This window comes from Xyrauchen texanus, chromosome 32 (assembly GCF_025860055.1).
Source record: "Xyrauchen texanus isolate HMW12.3.18 chromosome 32, RBS_HiC_50CHRs, whole genome shotgun sequence".
Lineage (NCBI taxonomy): Eukaryota > Metazoa > Chordata > Actinopteri > Cypriniformes > Catostomidae > Xyrauchen > Xyrauchen texanus.
In genome coordinates, this window is record NC_068307.1 from 17,099,802 (window position 1) to 17,119,268 (window position 19,467).

General features: G+C 39.6%; 1 protein-coding gene across 3 annotated transcripts; it reads left to right on the forward strand.

Annotated features, from left to right (window-relative positions):
* The first annotated feature begins 839 nt into the window (after nt 1-839).
* Nucleotides 840-18,695, forward strand: LOC127625851 (MOB kinase activator 3C-like). 3 transcript variants are annotated; one of them, XM_052101265.1, is made up of 5 exons: nt 840-1,099; nt 3,732-4,823; nt 5,430-5,959; nt 15,601-15,803; nt 16,096-18,695. In XM_052101265.1, exons 3-5 carry the CDS (start codon nt 5,542-5,544, stop codon nt 16,123-16,125), a joined length of 651 nt encoding a protein of 216 aa, XP_051957225.1. In that variant the 5' UTR covers nt 840-1,099; nt 3,732-4,823; nt 5,430-5,541; the 3' UTR covers nt 16,126-18,695. The 3 variants fall into 3 exon arrangements, with proteins under 3 accessions (XP_051957225.1, XP_051957226.1, XP_051957224.1); XM_052101266.1 differs by having other exon boundaries at nt 3,732-4,790; XM_052101264.1 differs by lacking the exon at nt 3,732-4,823.
* The last annotated feature ends 772 nt before the right edge of the window (nt 18,696-19,467 follow it).

Below are 19,467 nucleotides of genomic sequence, written 5' to 3' on the forward strand. Positions count from 1 at the left end.
ATAACACTATTCCATCAAATTGAATTGAGTACAATTATCTTTTACAAAATAATAATAATAATAATAATATAAAAAAATGGTTAAAAATCATACAATTCAATCTGATTTTCTTTTTAATTAAATAAAAATGCATAAATCTTAAAAATAGGCTTAAATATTTTTTTGTGAATATTGTGCTTGATGGAGCATTAATAGAATGTTTTTTTTTTATTATTTAATTGACAAAAATGATAAAAAAAAATCATACAATTAAATTTTATGTCATTTGTTAATGAAATACAAATTCGTAAATCTTAAATATAGGCTCAAACATTTTTTGAGTGCAGATCGTGCTTGGCGGAGCATTAATAGTTAAAAAAAATAATTTTACTCTTAATTGACAAAAATGTTTTTTGCACGTTGTCTCATGTACTCAAATATTTGGCAGGTCTGGGAGCTTGAAATAAACAATATATAATTTATTATAAGCAATTTTAATACTAAACGTTTAGTAAGTTTAATAATATATATTGTTAGCACACATGTTAAAGGGGAAAATATGCTTCAAATCTTCTAAATAGATATGTTTTGGTCTAAGAGAAGGGAAAGTATAATTGAGAAGGGGAAAAAAAGAGTTTGGAGTAATAGTTTCTTAACACAAAACTCCAGACACATAGAGGCAGAATCATTTTTATGAACTGAAGTCTACATTCATACTGAATCCTATGCACAATGGAGTTTAAGGAGGTGTGGTGCTGGGCGGGGCAAATAATGTGGCTTGGTGTGGGACTGGACTTCACAGACTGCTGCTCCTCCCACCACTAGTGAAATCTTCCTGCCGCTAAACACACACACACACACACACACACACATTCAAAAAAACAGACAACAGGGCCTACCAGACAAAATCAGGATATGACATCATTCACAGGAAAGCTTTGCTCTTTTCTGACTTTTGGTTGGGTTAGGTCGGCTGATGAGAGGGAAAGAGAAAGAATCTTCACAGGACCGTTTGGATTTGCTCTGTAACCTCTTGGAAAAAAAGAGTAGACAGAGGAATTCTTCTCTGGTTTCCCACAGATCCCCCAACATTCCAAGTGTCTACAGGGACAAAAGCGAGGTACCGTAGGGAACATCTCTTTGCTCCTAACCTCTTTTCTTTCATCTGCTCTCATTTATTAGATGGCACTTTTGTTTTCATATTGTACATTTTAAAGCTGTAACATTGGAGTTCATGTGCCGTGGGGGCCTAGAGAATGTGTGACAAGACATGTCAGTGTTTGATGTAATTGTTGGAGAATGTGGACAAAAAACTCCTGTCCCACAGCTTTACACATCTTGCTTGAATTTAACAGTTAAAACCCAACCTCACAATAGTCTCTGGTTTATAAGTAGTGTGTAATGTGTTGATTATAAAGTCTGTTCTTTATTCTAAATTCATAAGTGATATTATAGCACTTTAAAGTTACAGTTTTTAATGGGGTAAGATCATTTTGTGGTTTATGAATCCTGTTTGGTTCTCTGGTAATCACATCTTCTCCTGTAAATACATTTATGGGAGGAGAGAGAAAGAGAGATGGAAAGAAAAACAAGACATATCAAACAGAAAAAGAGAGGAAAGACTCAAACACAGATACACTGTCAGGACATTCAAATATTACAAAGAGGCAGACTTATCTAATTTCATCCTCTTAAAGTGCAGAACAAACAAAGGAAGTTATGAAATAAAGTGATGTGGATAAAATATATTGCATTAACGGTTTGTTTGAGGTGGTTTTTTGTCCAACTATGAATCAATGTCTGTTTTTCTTTTTCAATCAAACTAACCAAAAACCTTCTTATACATCACCTGTCTAGATCTTGGTGCATTCACATTTATTAATTAACATTATTAATCCCAATTGTCCTATTAAGTTTATCATGATCATTATCATAAATGTTTGGTACTGTAATATTTCTCTTAATGTCATTTGCTGTATATGATAATAGACCTCTCAACCTGTTGACATTTCCTGCCTGCAATGGAAAATGTCAAATCCATTTACAGGTTTTAATTGCACATAAAGCGATCTAATTATCCTCATACTATTCACTAAATGGATATCCAGATAGTTTTATTTGCAGGATGATCTAGTGACAAGATTGTGTCATATTATTTCACAGCATAAATAAACTCACCAGTGTTGCAACAGAAATGGGATATCAAAATATTAATGCAGAACCCAACACATGCCGAAAGCTTCTGAGGAGACCTATTTTTTATAAAAAAAATTTTCAAACAAAAAACCTTATGACCTTATTCACCGTAGCATCATATTTGATTTTTGACAGGAATATCAACGAGTCTGTATAGTGTATGTGTGTGTGTGTGTGTGTGTGTGTGTGTATATATATATATATATATATATATATATATATATATATATATATATATATATATATATATATTATTACACTCACCTAAAGGATTATTAGGAACACCTGTTCAATTTCTCATTAATACAATTATCTAATCAACCAATCACACGGCAGTTGCTTCAATGCATTTAGGGGTGTGGTTCTGGTCAAGACAATCTCCTGAACTCCAAACTGAATGTCAGAATGGGAAAGAAAGGTGATTTAAGCAATTTTGAGCGTGGCATGGTTGTTGGTGCCAGACGGGCCGGTCTGAGTATTTCACAATCTGCTCAGTTACTGGGATTTTCACGCACAACCATTTCTAGGGTTTACAAAGAATGGTGTGAAAAGGAAAAACATCCAGTATGCGGCAGTCCTGTGGGCTGAAAATGCCTTGTTGATGCTAGAGGTCAGAGGAGAATGGGCCGACTGATTCAAGCTGATAGAAGAGCAACTTTGCCTGAAATAACCACTCGTTACAACCGAGGTATGCAGCAAAGCATTTGTGAAGCCACAACATGCACAACCTTGAGGCGGATGGGCTACAACAGCAGAAGACCCCACCGGGTACCACTCATCTCCACTACAAATAGGAAAAAGAGGCTACAATTTGCAAGAGCTCACCAAAATTGGACAGTTGAAGACTGGAAAAATGTTGCCTGGTCTGATGAGTCTCGATTTCTGTTGAGACATTCAGATGGTAGAGTTAGAATTTGGCGTAAACAGAATGAGAACATGGATCCATCATGCCTTGTTACCACTGTGCAGGCTGGTGGTGGTGGTGTAATGGTGTGGGGGATGTTTTCTTGGCACACTTTAGGCCCCTTAGTGCCAATTGGGCATCGTTTAAATGCCACGGCCTACCTGAGCATTGTTTCTGACCATGTCCATCCCTTTATGGCCACCATGTACCCATCCTCTGATGGCTACTTCCAGCAGGATAATGCACCATGTCACAAAGCTCGAATCATTTCAAATTGGTTTCTTGAACATGACAATGAGTTCACTGTACTAAAATGGCCCCCACAGTCACCAGATCTCAACCCAATAGAGCATCTTTGGGATGTGGTAGAACGGGAGCTTCGTGCCCTGGATGTGCATCCCACAAATCTCCATCAACTGCAAGATGCTATCCTATCAATATGGGCCAACATTTCTAAAGAATGCTTTCGGCACCTTGTTGAATCAATGCCACGTAGAATTAAGGCAGTTCTGAAGGCGAAAGGGGGTCAAACACAGTATTAGTATGGTGTTCCTAATAATCCTTTAGGTGAGTGTATACATATAAGTTATAGATGTACTGTCTCTTCAATGGTTTGTACAGTTGTTTAAAGTGTTTTTGGATCATTCCACAGATGAAACATTGAAAATATACACTCACTGAGCTCTTTATTAGGAACAAGTGTACACCTACATATTCATGCAATTATCTAATCAGCCAGTCGTGTGGCAGCAGTGCAATGCATAAAATCATGCCGATATGGGTCAGGAGCTTCAGTTAATGTTCACATCAACCATCAGAATGGGGAAAAGAAAATGTAATCTCAGACGGGCTGGTTTGAGTATTTCTGTAACTGCTGATCTGCAGGAATGTTTATACTCAACAGTCTCTATAGTTTATTCAGAATGGTGCCAAAAACAAAAAATATCCAGTGAGTGGCAGTTCTGCGGAAGGAAATGCCTTGTTGATGAGAGAGGTCAACGGAGAATGGCCAGAGTGGTTCGAGCTGATGGAAAGCCTGCAGTAACTCAGGTAATCACTCTGTACAATTGTAGTGTGCAGAATAGTATCTCAGAATGCACAACACAGGCGGATGGGCTACAACCACAGAAAATGACGTCTGGCACTTTATAAGGACCATAGTGTTCCTTATAAAGTGCTCAGTGAGTGTATCAAAAAGCCCTCTGATGGTGCACGGCCGGCACTGAGTCAACTGATCAGCTGGAGAGCAAGACAAAGGGGAGCAGGAGACGCCTGTTCGAGAGAGAGAGAGGACCACTGCCATCCACCAGGAAGGGGAGGAGCCATTCCGTCCACCAGGGGTCAGAGGACTTGCTGCCATCCGCCTGGGGAGGAGGAGTGGTTGAGGACCAAGTGACCGCATATCCAGGAACTGGCGAGCAAGTTTTTCTCTCTCTCTCTCTCTGTGTGTCTCCTGCTCACCCTTTCCCTCTCCCTCCCCTCATCTCTCCCCTAGGTTCTCAGGAGGTGGGTTGGACTACCAGTTGGCAGAACAGCTGGAAGGGCAGCATATGGGGAGTAGGGGTAGTAGGTCAGTCCGGATGGTGCCCTGGCCTGAATCGGACGGGGGAGGAGTGTGACAAGGAGGAGGGCTAATTCAACTGATCAGCGGGAGAGTGAGATAAATGGGAGCCGGAGATGCCCGTTCAAGAGAGAGAGAGAGATGCACATGGTCGCTGTATTTGTGTGTCAAATGTTGTTTTAAGTTGGGTTTGTCATTAAAGTTTATGTTAACCGGTTCCCACCTCCTCCTTGCCCAACTGTTACCCATTACAATGAGTTTAAATTATATGTGATCTAAGAGCTTTTTGATTGCTTTATACAGAATGCTTTGTCATTGAAGAGTCTATACCTATGTCATTTTCATTCCTGTATAAAAAATCATAGATGGCGCTGTGAATAAGGTTTTTTAATTTGCCCTTTTTCTTACTATTTTTCTTGTGCTTAAATTTTTTCTTCAGATCACAGATTTAAGTAATCAATCTATTCTGGCAGTAATCTGCTGAGTTTCAAAGTCACATGGGTTTAATCATTTTGGCTAAATGTCAAAATCACATCTGGTTTTATTTTTGGGGATGGATGTAATAGTCCCTCAGTGTTGATCCAAGAGTCATGACTAGAATCTACAGATATTTAAGTGCTTACGTAAAAGACACATTCTTCATCCTTTTTCAATTCTCTCTTTTATTATGCACACTCATAGTGCCGAACAATACTTTAGAAGGTTAACTAAGCAAAATGTGCTGCACTAGTTTATTATCTTATGATCAATGTTCAATGAGGCATTGCTTTACGTTTTTCTGCCTTCTAGAAACTTCTCCATTTGATGGGACTGAGGCGCAGGTAATCATAAGTCTGAACAATCACAGCCATCCTGATCCTGACTGGTAGCTAACTCCTACATCAGCCTCCTCAGTTCAGCAATGGCTCTGTGCTTGGGGCAGGTTTTCAGCAAAGACAAGACATTCCGACCTCGAAAGCGATTTGAACCTGGTACACAACGCTTCGAGCTGTACAAAAGAGCCCAAGCCTCTTTAAAATCGGGCCTGGACCTTAGGAAAGTTGTGCAGCTGCCTGATGGAGAGAACATTAACGATTGGATAGCAGTGCATGTGGTGGATTTCTTCAATCGTATCAATCTCATCTATGGGACTGTAAGCGAGTTCTGTACTCAGAAGAGCTGCCCCATCATGTCTGGTGGGCCACGTTATGAATACAGATGGCAAGATGGGGATCAGTTCAAGAAGCCCACCAAGCTGCCTGCTCTTATATACATGAACCTTCTGATGAACTGGATTGAGTCACTCATCAACAATGAGGATATCTTTCCAACACGAGTAGGTGTGTGTGAAGTCCAAAATGTTTTCTTAGAAAGGTTAATCTTCTGGATAGAGCTGTTGTTGCCGCTCTATCAAGTTAAACTTCCTATATGAAGGGCGCAACCAGATGTCAACCGATGTTGGATTTTGCCGATGCCGATAACCAAGGTGTTGAAAAAATACGATAACAGATTTAATTGATTACTGAATGTGTCTTCTTTGTGACAGGCACAGAGATACATGCTACAAGAGTACAAAGTGAATGAAATCTTTGGTGCTACCAAAATCTCAATAATACATTTATGATTTGGTGTATAACACTAGACGTTTAACCATAGACAAGACCGAAATACAAAGGGGACTATAATTTTGGGGTACTTTTTTAACATTTTCTATTGAAGATATAAATCTATCAAAACCAACATTAACTGAACAATCAGTAATGGTTATGTGAAAAAGTGTTAAATAATTTCCATGCTTCAAATTTGAGTCTTTTCTATAATGTCATCTCGTATTAATAATAATGCATTATTTCATAAACAGTGACAGAGACTTGGCACTACAATTACAATGCACTACATTTAAGCATTAACCAGATGCAATTGTTGTATTTATAGCCTATTTATTCACCAGATGAAGGGAATTATTGGTGATAGATCAATATATCGGCCAGGCTGATTAATCGGCCAATATCTGTCCATTTTGTGATTATCGGCATCAGCCGAAAACCGTGTTTGTTTGGCTGATTAACTGAATTGTTAACATTCCCTTGTGTCAGTTCGAAAATATTGTGTACATCTGATTTGCTGTTGTTAAATTGTATAATGTCTATTGCCATTTATATCGGCCATCCTGCTCTCTACTTATCAATGTCGTTGTCAGCCATTGAAAAACCTATAAAGGTCGATCACTAGTTTTTATATACATTTAGACTCACCAGATGACTTTTTAAAATATTATTAATCACAACATATGAAGTTGGAGACGCAATGTATGTGCTGAGGGGGCATGTATACTGTTATGTATTGACTCTGATTGCAATACATAGATGTAGGCACTACTTTGTGGCGCGTTAGAACATTACGCTCCACTATGAGTGTGTGTGTTAAGTCAGCGGATTGATGCATGTTTGTTCTGTGTGCGATGATGGTTCAGTAAATACAATCGTCTCAACTGTGACTGCGAGTCTGTGTTTATTAAAGGTTATGTTAAGAGAAGAAACATAACAAAACTGGCGACGAGTCTTAAGAAGAACCCGCAAAATACATCAGATTGAATAAGACCGGTGTAAAGTTTTGAATGGACTTGGTTTTGTGGACGAAAGTTTCGTCTGCTCACCCCGCAGTTCTGCCGTGGACGAGCTAGCTGGAGGTGGGGACGTTTGTTCATCAAGACCAAGGTAAAAGTGATTAGACGCCAAGAAGCAAAAATGGCTGGAATATTGGGACATATGGACAGTTTTGATAGTTCGGTGGAGGACTGGACAACATATGTGGAAAGAGTTGAGCAGTACTGTCTAGCAAACGAGATACAGAACGAAAGACAAGTAGCAGTCCTACTAAGTGTTATGGGCGCGAAAACTTACAACCTACTCCGCAGCCTTGTTGCTCCAGCTAAACCGGCAGACAAAACATTTGATGAAATAACGCGAACGCTGAAAAGTCACCTAAACCCAGCGCCATTAGTGATCGCTGAGCGTTTTAGATTTCACAAGAGAAACCAGTCAAAAAGTGAGTCCGTGTCAGAATACATCGCTGAGCTGAGGAAACTAGCCGAGCATTGCCAGTTTAGAGATGGACTTTCTGACGCTTTGAGGGACCGGTTCGTGTGCGGGCTGATGCCCACGTTGATCTCTGCGGGCTGATGCCCACGTTGATCTGTTGATCTCATGGATCAACAGATATTATCCAAGGTGGACTGATCTGAATGGGCTACACCAATTGTGCCTGTGGCTAAAAAGTCTTCAGACAAGTTGCGCATTTGTGGTGATTTCAAAGTAACTGTTAATACTGTACTTCATGCAGATCAGTATCCACTACCTCGCATTGATGACATTTTTGCATCCTTAGCAAATGGTGAACATTTCACAAAGATTGACCTTGCACAAGCTTATCTACAAATGGAGATGGATGAAAGTTCACGCAAGTACCTCACCATTAACACCCACAAAGGTCTATACCAATACAATCGGCTTGTATTTGGCATTACTAGTGCTCCAGCAATCTGGCAACGTGCTATGGACCAGGTGCTACAAGGAATTTCAGGTACTCAATGTTACTTGGATGACATTATTGTGACAGGCTCAGACGAAAACTCACATTTGGTCAATTTGGATGCAGTTTTGACAAAACTGGAGGAATATGGGCTTAAGGCAAATAGGAAGAAATGCGAGTTCTTCAAGGAGTTCATTGAGTATTGTGGTCACAAAATAGATAAACAGGGACTTCACAAAACTCAGGACAAAATTGAGGCCGTTGTGAATTCTCCACAACCGGAAAACGTAAGTCAGTTACGTTCATTTCTTGGCCTCGTTAACTATTACCATAAGTTTTTGCCAAATCTTTCAATAACATATACGGTGTTGCACCCACTCAATGCGCTGTTGCATCAAAACACAAAGTGGGATTGGACTAGAGACTGTGAGCAGGCGTTTAAAAAGGCAAAGAAACTCATCATTTCAGACAAAGTGCTGACTCATTATGACCCAAAGTTGCCCTTGCGCCTAGCATGTGACGCTTCGCCTTACGGTATTGGTGCCGTTCTGTCACACAAAATGAGTGATGGCTCTGAACGCCCCGTAGCTTTTGCATCATGTTCTCTGTCACCAGCAGAGCGTAATTACGCACAGATAGACAGAGAAGCTTTAAGTTTAGTGTGGGGAGTGAAAAAGTTTAACCAGTATCTATATGGCAAGCATTTCACGCTGATTACAGACCATCAGCCACTAGTTTCTATTTTCAGTCCACACAAAGGTGTTCCGGCAATGGCTGCGGCTCGGTTACAGCGTTGGGCTCTTTTCTGGGAGCGCACACCTACACCATTGAATACAAAGGGACAAAACTACATGGAAATGCAGATGGACTGTCCCGTCTGCCTCAGTCACTGTCAGGAAGGGCTCTGATCCTGCTTTAAACCTTCACATGTTACAAATGGAAACGCTCCCTGTGACAAGTGCACAAATAAGCAAAGAAACAAGAAACGACCCATTGCTTTCCAGAGTGTATGATTTAACTGTGAATGGTTGGACAGCATGCACAGATACAGAACTTTCGGACTATTTCACCAGAAAAGACCAACTTACCGTGTGTCAAGGATGTGTCATGTGGGGGTCACGTGTAATTGTACCTCCCAAACTGCGACCCAAAGTTCTTAACTCACTGCATGATGGACACATGGGTGTGGTGAAAATGAAAAGTCTCGCTAGAAGTTATGTATGGTGGCCTGGCCTTGAAAACCAAATTGAAACTCTGGTCAAAACATGCACTGGTTGCCACCACACTCAGCGCCAACCTCAGATTGCACCCGTTCACACTTGGGAATGGCCAGTTGCCCCGTGGCAACGCCTTCATATCGACTACGCTGGACCTTTCTTGGATCACATGTTCCTTATTGTGGTCGACGCTCATTCCAAGTGGCCCGAAGTTTTCACTGTGAAGAAAGCAACTTCAAATGTAACAGTGAACCTATTACAGATGCTTTTTGCTTGCACTGGATACCCGCTACAACTTGTAAGTGACAATGGTACCCAGTTTACCAGTGAGGAGTTCCAAACTTTCCTGAAAATCAACGGGATTAAACACTTAACATCTGCTCCTCACCATCCGGCAACTAATGGACTAGCTGAACGGTTTGTACAAACCTTTAAACAGTCCATGAAAGCAAGTAGAAAGGAGGAAGTGCCACTGCAGCAGAAAATTGCCAACTTTCTGCTGGCGTACAGAAACACTCCACACACTACTACTGGACAGTCACCGTCAATGTTGTTTATGGGAAGAAACTTGAGATCTCGCTTGGATCTAGTGAAACCGGACATTCAAAAACAGGTGTCAAACAAACAATGTTCACCCATTCAACAACAAAGAAAACTGAGATCATTTGACGTTGGACAAAAAGTACTGGCAAGAGACTATCGCAGCCAGAGTGACAAATGGCAACAAGCAGAAATCTTGTCACAAACTGGACCGCTGTCATACACTGTGAGTGTGGAACCCAATGTCGTCTGGCGCAGACATGTTGATCAACTTCTTGATGCTTCACCTGGAAAGGTGACTGGTCAAACTGGGACATCTGCTGTTTTACCGAATCTAGGGGACAGTACTACAACACCGGACATGACAACTGTGGAAAATATGCTTACACCAGAGGCAGTGAACATACCTCAACCAAACCTGCCTGATCCATTGGAACGCAGATATCCGGAGAGGGTTCGCAAACCTCCAGACAGACTTGATTTATAACATTAAAAAACAAAGTAAAGGAAGAGAAAATGTTCTGTTAAACATATATATATATATATCCATCCATCCATCCATCCATCCATCGTCAACCGCTTATCCTGTGTACAGGGTCGCGGGGGGCTGGAGCCTATCCCAGCTAACATTGGGCGAAAGGCGGGGACACCCTGGACAGGTCGCCAGTCCATCACAGGGCATATATATATATATATATATATATATATATATATATATATAAAAAAAAAAAAAGAGTTATTGAAATTTTTAATCGTTTTCAAATTGGATATTGGTAAATCAATATAATTTTTGTTTGATGATTATAAGTGCATCAAAGCTGGAAGGGAGGAATTGTTATGTATTGACTCTGATTGCAATACATAGATGTAGGCACTACTTTGTGGCGCGTTAGAACATTACGCTCCACTATGAGTGTGTGTGTTAAGTCAGCGGATTGATGCATGTTTGTTCTGTGTGCGATGATGGTTCAGTAAATACAATCGTCTCAACTGTGACTGCGAGTCTGTGTTTATTAAAGGTTATGTTAAGAGAAGAAACATAACATATACCAAAATATTTCTCTGCATGCATGCCTTCGCTTCAAATTAGACTGTGGCAATGTTTAGCAAAGTTTGAAATAAGAACACTTGATGATTATCTAATCAAAACAACAAAATATGCATTAAAGTGAGGATATATATATATATATACACACACACACACACACAGTGCATTCGGAAAGTATTCACAGCGCTTCACTTTTTCCACATTTTGTTATGTTACAGCCTTATTCCAAAATTGATTAAATTCATTATTTTCTCAAAATTCGACAAACAATACCCCATAATGACAACATGAAAGAAGTTTGTTTGAAATGTGTGTAAATTTATAAAAAATAAAAAAACAAGTATTCACAGCCTTTGCTCAATACTTTATTGAAGCACCTTTGGCACTAATTACAGCCTCAAGTCTTTTTGTGTATTATGCTACAAGCTTGGCACACCTATTTTTGGGCAGTTTCTCCCATTCTTCTTTGCTGGACCTCTCAAGCTCCATCAGGTTGGATGGGGAGTGTCGGTGCACAGCCATTTTCAGATCTCTCCAGCGATGTTCAATCAGGGTGCAAGTCTGGGCTTTTTGTCAAGTCTGGGCAAGTTGCCCCATATCCTTTGTTATCTTGGCTGTGTACTTAGGGTCGTTGTCCTGTTGGAAGATGAACCTTCACTCCAGTCTGAGGTCCAGAGTGCTCTGAAGCAGGTTTTCATCAAGGATGTCTCTGTACATTGCTGCATTCATCCTTCCCTCAATCCTGTCTAGTCTCCCAGTTCCTGCTGCTGAAAAACATCCCCACAGCATGATGCTGCCACCACCATGCTTCACTGTAGGGATGGTATTGGCCAGGTGATGAGCGGTGCCTCGTTTCCTCCAGACATGACTCTTGCCATTTAGGCCAAAAAGTTCAATCTTTGTTTCATCAGACCAGAGAATTTTGTTTCTCATGGTCTGAGAGGCCTTTCAGGTGCCTTTTCTCAAACTCCAGGCGGGCTGTCATGTGCTTTTACTGAGGAGTGGCTTCCGTCTGGCCATTCTACCATACAGGCCTGATTTGGTGGAGTGCTGCAGAGATGGTTGTTCTTCTGGAAGGATCTCCTCTGTCCTCAGAGAAATGCTGGAGCTCTGTCAGAGTGACCATCGGATTCTTGGTCACCTCCCTGACTAAGGCCCTTCTCCCCCGATCGCTCAGTTTGGCCGGACGGCCAGCAATAGGAAGAGTCCCTGTGGTTCCAAACTTCCATTTACGGATGATGGAGGCCTTCCCCAGATCTGTGCCTCGATACAATCCTGTCTCGGAGGTCTACAGACAATTCCTTGGACTCCATGGCTCGGTTTGTGCTCTGACATGCACTGTTAACTGTGGGACCTTATATAGACAGTTGTGTGCCTTTCCAAATCATGTCCAATCAACTGAATTTACCACAGGTGGACTCCAATCAAGTTGTAGAAACATCTCAAGGATGATCGGTGGAAACAGGATGCATGTTCACAGGGGAAATTATGGCAATTGTGATTGCTTTAAGATGGATTAATGAAACAGGAGTGAAGGATGTAGTAGTATGTTCAAATTCCAGTGCAGCCCTCTCATGTATCGATGCCCAACAGTCTGACACAAGACAAGATTTAGTAATGGAGATTCTCCATGAATTATATTTGTTGCAACAAACAAGGGTGAGGGTACAGTTTTTGTGGGTTCCTGCACATGTGGGTGTGAAAGGGAATGAGGTAGCAGATAAGCTGGCAAAACAAGCAGTACAGGATACAAAAGTGGAAATAGATATACCATATAGTAGATCAGAAATCAAAGCAATTGTTATAAAGGAAATATATCAAAGATGGCAGCAGTATTGGGATACTGAAACTAAAGGTAGACATTTGCATGCAATACAGCCAAAAGTAGGGAAAGGAAGGGATAATAGCAGAAATAGAGAGAGGACAATATTGTATCAAGACTGGGGCATACAGGGCTAAATAAGACAATGCAATTAATATCCAAGCATCCAACAGGGCTTTGTGAATGGTGTGGAGTTAGTGAAACAGTAGAACACGTCATTATGCATTGTGGAAGATAGACAGAGGAGAGAGTAATTCTAGTAGAGGAGATAAGGAGAAATGGGGAACAAGATATTTCCTTAAAAAATATTTTAAATCCGAAGATAGGAGGGAATGCAATAACAATATTGTTCAAGTTTCTGGAGTGTACAGGCCTAATATATAGGATATAGGAGTGTGAGGGTATGTGGGGTGTGTGTGTGTGTGTGTGTGTGTGTGTGTGTGTGTGTGTGTGTGTATATATATATATATATATATATATATATATATATATATATATATATATATATATATACACTCACCTAAAGGATTATTAGGAACACCATACTAATACTGTGTTTGACCCCCTTTCGCCTTCAGGGCACATCCAGGGCACGAAGCTCCCATTCCACCACATCCCAAAGATGCTCTATTGGGTTGAGATCTGGTGACTGTGGGGGCCATTTTAGTACAATGGTGCATTATCCTGCTGGAAGTAGCCATTAGATGATGGGTACATGGTGGCCATAAAGGGATGGACATGGTCAGAAACAATGCTCAGGTAGGCCGTGGCATATAAACGATGCCCAATTGGCACTAAGGGGCCTAAAGTGTGCCAAGAAAACATCCCCCACACCATTACACCACCACCACCAGCCTGCACAGTGGTAACAAGGCATGATGGATCCATGTTCTCATTCTGTTTACGCCAAATTCTGACTCTACCATCTGAATGTCTCAACAGAAATCGAGACTCATCAGACCAGGCAACATTTTTCCAGTCTTCAACTGTCCAATTTTGGTGAGCTCTTGCAAATTGTAGCCTCTTTTTCCTATTTGTAGTGGAGATGAGTGGTACCCGGTGGGGTCTTCTGCTGTTGTAGCCCATCCACCTCAAGGTTGTGCATGTTGTGGCTTCACAAATGCTTTGCTGCATACCTCGGTTGTAACGAGTGGTTATTTCAGTCAAAGTTGCTCTTCTATCAGCTTGAATCAGTCGGCCCATTCTCCTCTGACCTCTAGCATCAACAAGGCATTTTCAGCCCACAGGACTGCCGCATACTGGATGTTTTTCCCTTTTCACACCATTCTTTGTAAACCCTAGAAATGGTTGTGCGTGAAAATCCCAGTAACTGAGCAGATTGTGAAATACTCAGACCGGCCCGTCTGGCACCAACAACCATGCCACGCTCAAAATTGCTTAAATCACCTTTCTTTCCCATTCTGACATTCAGTTTGGAGTTCAGGAGATTGTCTTGACCAGGACCACACCCCTAAATGCATTGAAGCAACTGCCATGTGATTGGTTGATTAGATAATTGCATTAATGAGAAATTGAACAGGTGTTCCTAATAATCCTTTAGGTGAGTGTATATATATATATATATATATATATATATATATATATATATATATATATATATATATATATATATATATATATATATATATAACATTTTTATTTAAAAAAATTCCCTCTCCCCCATCCCTCTGGTGTAGGAAGGGTTACGAGCGAAAGCTAGAGGAGCTGAACACGCAGCGCTGGCTAAAGCAATGACTATTGTTGGGCTGGAGGATGGGGGGAGGGGAGGTAGTGGTTAGAGTCTCTGGTTCATGATCACAGAGGGTGGCAGTACTGCACGATTTTTGTTGCGATCTGCCATAAAAAACTAGGAAGAAGAAGAAGAAACGGGATGCACCTGAGCTCAATTTTGAGTATCACGGCAAAGGCTGTGAATACTTATGTACATGTGATTTTTTTTTTTTTTTCTTTTTTTTTTTTTTATAAATTTGCAAAGATTTCAAACAAACTTCTTTCAAGTTGTCATTATGGGGTATTGTTTGTCGAATTTTGAGGAATATAATGAATTTAATCCATTTTGGAATAAGGCTGTAACATAACAAAATGTGGAAAAAGTGAAGCGCTGTGAATACTTTCCGGATGCCCTGTGTATGTATATATATATATATATATATATATATATATATATATATATATGGATGACTATTGTCAATGATAAGAGATTTAGACAAAGTAAAGAGGTGTCAGTGATTATTGTATTATCTGAAAACAATCATCTTTAATTACTGCCGATAACTGATATTTCCAAAAGTAGTAGACACATCGGTTGCAACTTTCGAAACTTTGCTGCTGTTATAGAGCTACAGTACTAGTGCAGTTTTTGTTGAAGCTGTTTCAGTTTGACAGTAACAGGCCTTACAAAAGCCAGTCTAGTAATATAAGAGCACAAGCATGCCATCTTGCAATTTATGAAAAGGTTCATGCACAACATTTACGGCATTAGAAATATGAATAAATGGAAGATAAATGGATTGGATACCGTATGATCCATTGGATCCATTAACAGAACCATTGGATATACAGTATAGTTCTGTCTGAAAATAATGTTACTGATAGAGATAAGTCAATCCTTAAGCACTACCAACAATTATTTTTTCCAGGCTAAATTATTCACAGAAACCTTTGAGAAATACTCAATAGACTTTTTCACTTTAAATAATATTTGAATTCTAACAAAAAAGCATAAAGCACAAGCCTGTCATTTTAAAATCTGTATTAATATCATGTGATACAAGGATGACACAATTGCTCTTCTATTTTTAGGAGTCCCTTTTCCTAAGAACTTTCAGCAGGTGTGCAAGAAGATTCTGAGCCGATTGTTTCGGGTGTTTGTCCATGTGTACATCCATCACTTTGACACTGTCTGTAGTATAGGGGCTGAAGCTCACATCAACACCTGCTACAAACACTACTATTACTTCATTTCTGAGTTCTGCCTCATCGACCACTCAGAGCTGGAGCCTCTGGTGAGAGCAATATCTTTTCATTACAGTTATGGATCAGAGTGGCATGTGTCAATGGGGATGGGGGTGGAGAGGGTAATACAAGGGGATTGCTACTAATTGACACTCAATCTGACTCTTAGACATAAAATAATGAACTATGATTGTGGCAATTAGTGTCCTTCAAACATATTCACATACTCAGGGTGTCTGTACAGCAACTTACCTAACTTTGTTTATGTGAACATCTAAATACTGACAGCACATTGCAAATGTATTATGCAATAAATAATTAGGTCTTTTCTTATCTCTACAGAAGGAAATGACAGAGAGGATCTGTCACTGAAAGGATGTGGATAATGTGCTCACAATGTGACCGAAAAAACTTGCCAGTGAACCAATCACTTTAAATATTCATGCTAAATGAATGTGTATTTGAGGTCTGATCTGAGATCAGACTGAGACACAAATGAGCTAAAAATTGCTATACAACTTTTGTTTGATTAGTAAGTATTTTTGTGTGCAATAATCCTATACATGTTCTACGGGAAGTAAACTATAAACCATAGATCTCTCGTATAGCTCAAAATTATAATACTTGTGCAAGAATGACCACATAGTGCAGTAATGATATGAAATGGTGCCTTGGTTGTATTGTATTCTGTATACTGTGTGAGCATTTCACAATGTGACTTTCAAAGATTCTTTAAAAAATATTTATCCCTCCAGGGAACTAGTCTTGAAATGGCATGCTTAAAATGTCTGTTGAGCCTAACGGATGAGATTCCAGAGAAAGTTGGAGTTGTTACACTCTTGCTCTTTCGTGACTGTGCCAAAGATAGCAGCCTTTGCAAGTACCTCTATTTAACCAGGAAATGTGCAGCAACAATGACCACAGTCAGTAACTGATAGTGATTATGATGATGATGATGATAGTTCAAAGTATTATTCTCACTTTAGATATTGGTTTGTTCTGACAATGTGCCACTTTTCCTGTTGTATTTTGCATACAAATAAGTTTGAAATACATTTTTCTTTTCTGGTTTTAAGATATTTGATCTCTGGATGGGAAACTATGTTTCTCATAACTGTGAAATGTTACTTTCTCTGTGTAATTATTTATACTTTGCCTTCCTTTGTTAACTGAAACTGTGGACGCAATTTTCACTCATGTTATCCTTATTAACACACTGTCCATAAAATCATTGTTTTGCTGGTTGATAGATATGAAAATTTATTTATATTAGGGATGGGCATTTTGAGAGATTTGGTAGTTGAGTACTCTAACACATAAGATAAAAAGAGTAATCGATTATTTGAAATTTAGAATTTAAGTTGTAAATACAGCTTATGACATACACCAACCCTATTTGGGTTTTAACCCATATAGTGGTTTCACAATAAGCTAATTTCAACATTTGAATCTTGTGAAAGTTGCATAATACATTGCATAATACATACAAATTTTGTTGTCCAAGTACCTGTTACTTTGTTCAATGACAATAGTTGAATCTAATCTAACCAATCTGATGACTGTTGATACAAAAGGAGGCACATGGAGTTAACGGTCAGGAAAAGCAGCTGGGTGAAGAAGGTTTTGTGTTTGTTACAGGGGGCTGTCTGTGTGAACTCACAATTAAGCTGGTGCTCTAAAAATTTAGAACTTAAGTTGTAAATACAGCTTATGACATACACCAACCCTATTTAGGTTTTAACCCATATAGTGGTTTCAAAATAAGCTAATTTCAACATTTGAATCTTGTGAAAGTTGCATAATACATTGGGATTTCTAAAGTGAAAGAAAAAAAAGGAAATAGCCTAATTAACATAAAATGAAAACGGTTAAAAAGAAACTAAACATTCATAATGTTTTAGAAGAGAATACAGGGAAATAATATTAACAACACCCCCTCATTGCATAAATATGTGGCTCTGAAAGAAGACTTTCTAATTCTGACTTTATGAAATTAAATTAAATGAATGAAAGCGGCTTCTCCTCCCCCTCCCGTATTTTATGGCGGGTGGACTACCTTTGTTGTACACCAATGAAATTGACAATCCAGAGCAAGGGCGATTCTAGCCCCTTTTTAGGGGTGCTTCAGCATCTTTGACAAGGTTAAATAATGTTCAAAACATACTCCGTAGTTTGTGGTTTAAAATGTATGTGTTAAGGATGAAAATGAAAACACCCCCGCTTAGCAAATGGTGTCATCCTCTTCTCTTCTTCTTCTTCTCCTCTGTACCTGCACCGCTCAGCACCACCGTCATCCAGCGCGAAACACTCGCAGAAGGAGAACCGTTATGTAGTGTTGTGAATCAACTAAGTTGCTCCAAAGCTGTGTCTCACACTTCTTTCCTTTTACCTAGAGTTGTTCCGATTCCGAAACCATATCGGTGAGTACTGGAGTCAGTATCCTGAATCACCATGGTACACCTATAATAAGTGTTTATTTTCGGACTATTTTAGTCCAGCGGGTCGCCGCCGCTGTGGAGTAGCACAGGACTTGGGTGACTCGTCCGTAGTCATAAACGGAGAGAAGTAGCGCCGGTTACAATGTTCTTCCGCGAGACGCATGCGGTTCTGTTTATTAACTGCTAGAGCGTGAAACAAAAACAGCAGCGCGACAAATAAACTGCGTACCCGTGTAGTGCGTACGTGTGTCTCTGTTGTTAAAGTTTATCGTTAATTTGATATTCATTTTAACAATCGGGAGTCATGTAAACATGACATCACGTGTGTCTTTTCTGGTCAGTCGTCATGGAAACATGAAGCCCTGGCGTTTGGACCAGAGTAAAACAAACATATCACTGTATACCACCAGCATGTGTGAAAACACTCACTGTGGCTTTTTAAATGAACTGTTATTAATTCCTAGATTTATATCTGTTATTTTTCAGTTGTGGCTGACTATCAAACTAGACAATAAAAGAAAGTTTAATGTTTTTCTTTTGCTGTATTTATTCATTCCTGACACACAGAGGATTTAAACTGAACCAGGCTTAACTCCTGAACTCCTAGCATTACTCTCTCTCTCTCTCTCTCTCTCTCTCTCTCTGTGCGTGTGTGTGTGTGTGTGTGTGTGTGTGTGTGTATTTATCACTTTGTAAGGATAGTAAAACCTGAAATTTTTGAGGAAAACAGCTTATAAATCATACTAAATTATGTTTTTTGAAAATGTAAAAATGCAGAAATTTTCTGTGAGGGTTAGGTTTAGGGGTAGGGTTAGGTTTAGGGGATAGAATATAAAGTTTGTACAGTATAAAACCATTATGTCTATGGAAAGTCCCCATAAAACATGGAAACACAACGTGTGTGTGTGTGTGTGTGTGTGTGTGTGTGTGTGTGTGTGTGTGTGTGTGTGTGGCCTGCCAGTGAGCAATGGACATACGACAGTTCTTTAAAAGAAAAAAGACAGATTCAGGTGAGAGACTAGGGACAGTCCATAATGACCTCTGTCTTGTTTTTTGTTTTTTTTTGTAACAAGTTACAGATAATGCAAACCAGCTATCTGTTGTTGTATCAAATTACTTATCTAGGCAATGGTCCTCTGCTTTTATTTTTTTTATTTATTTCAAACCCACAATGGAGAATACAGCTTCTCTTGTGAAAGGAATTTGTGATTTAAAAAGGTTCTAAGCCCAATAATAATAATAATAATAAAGACATTTAAAATGGCATGCCTCTGTG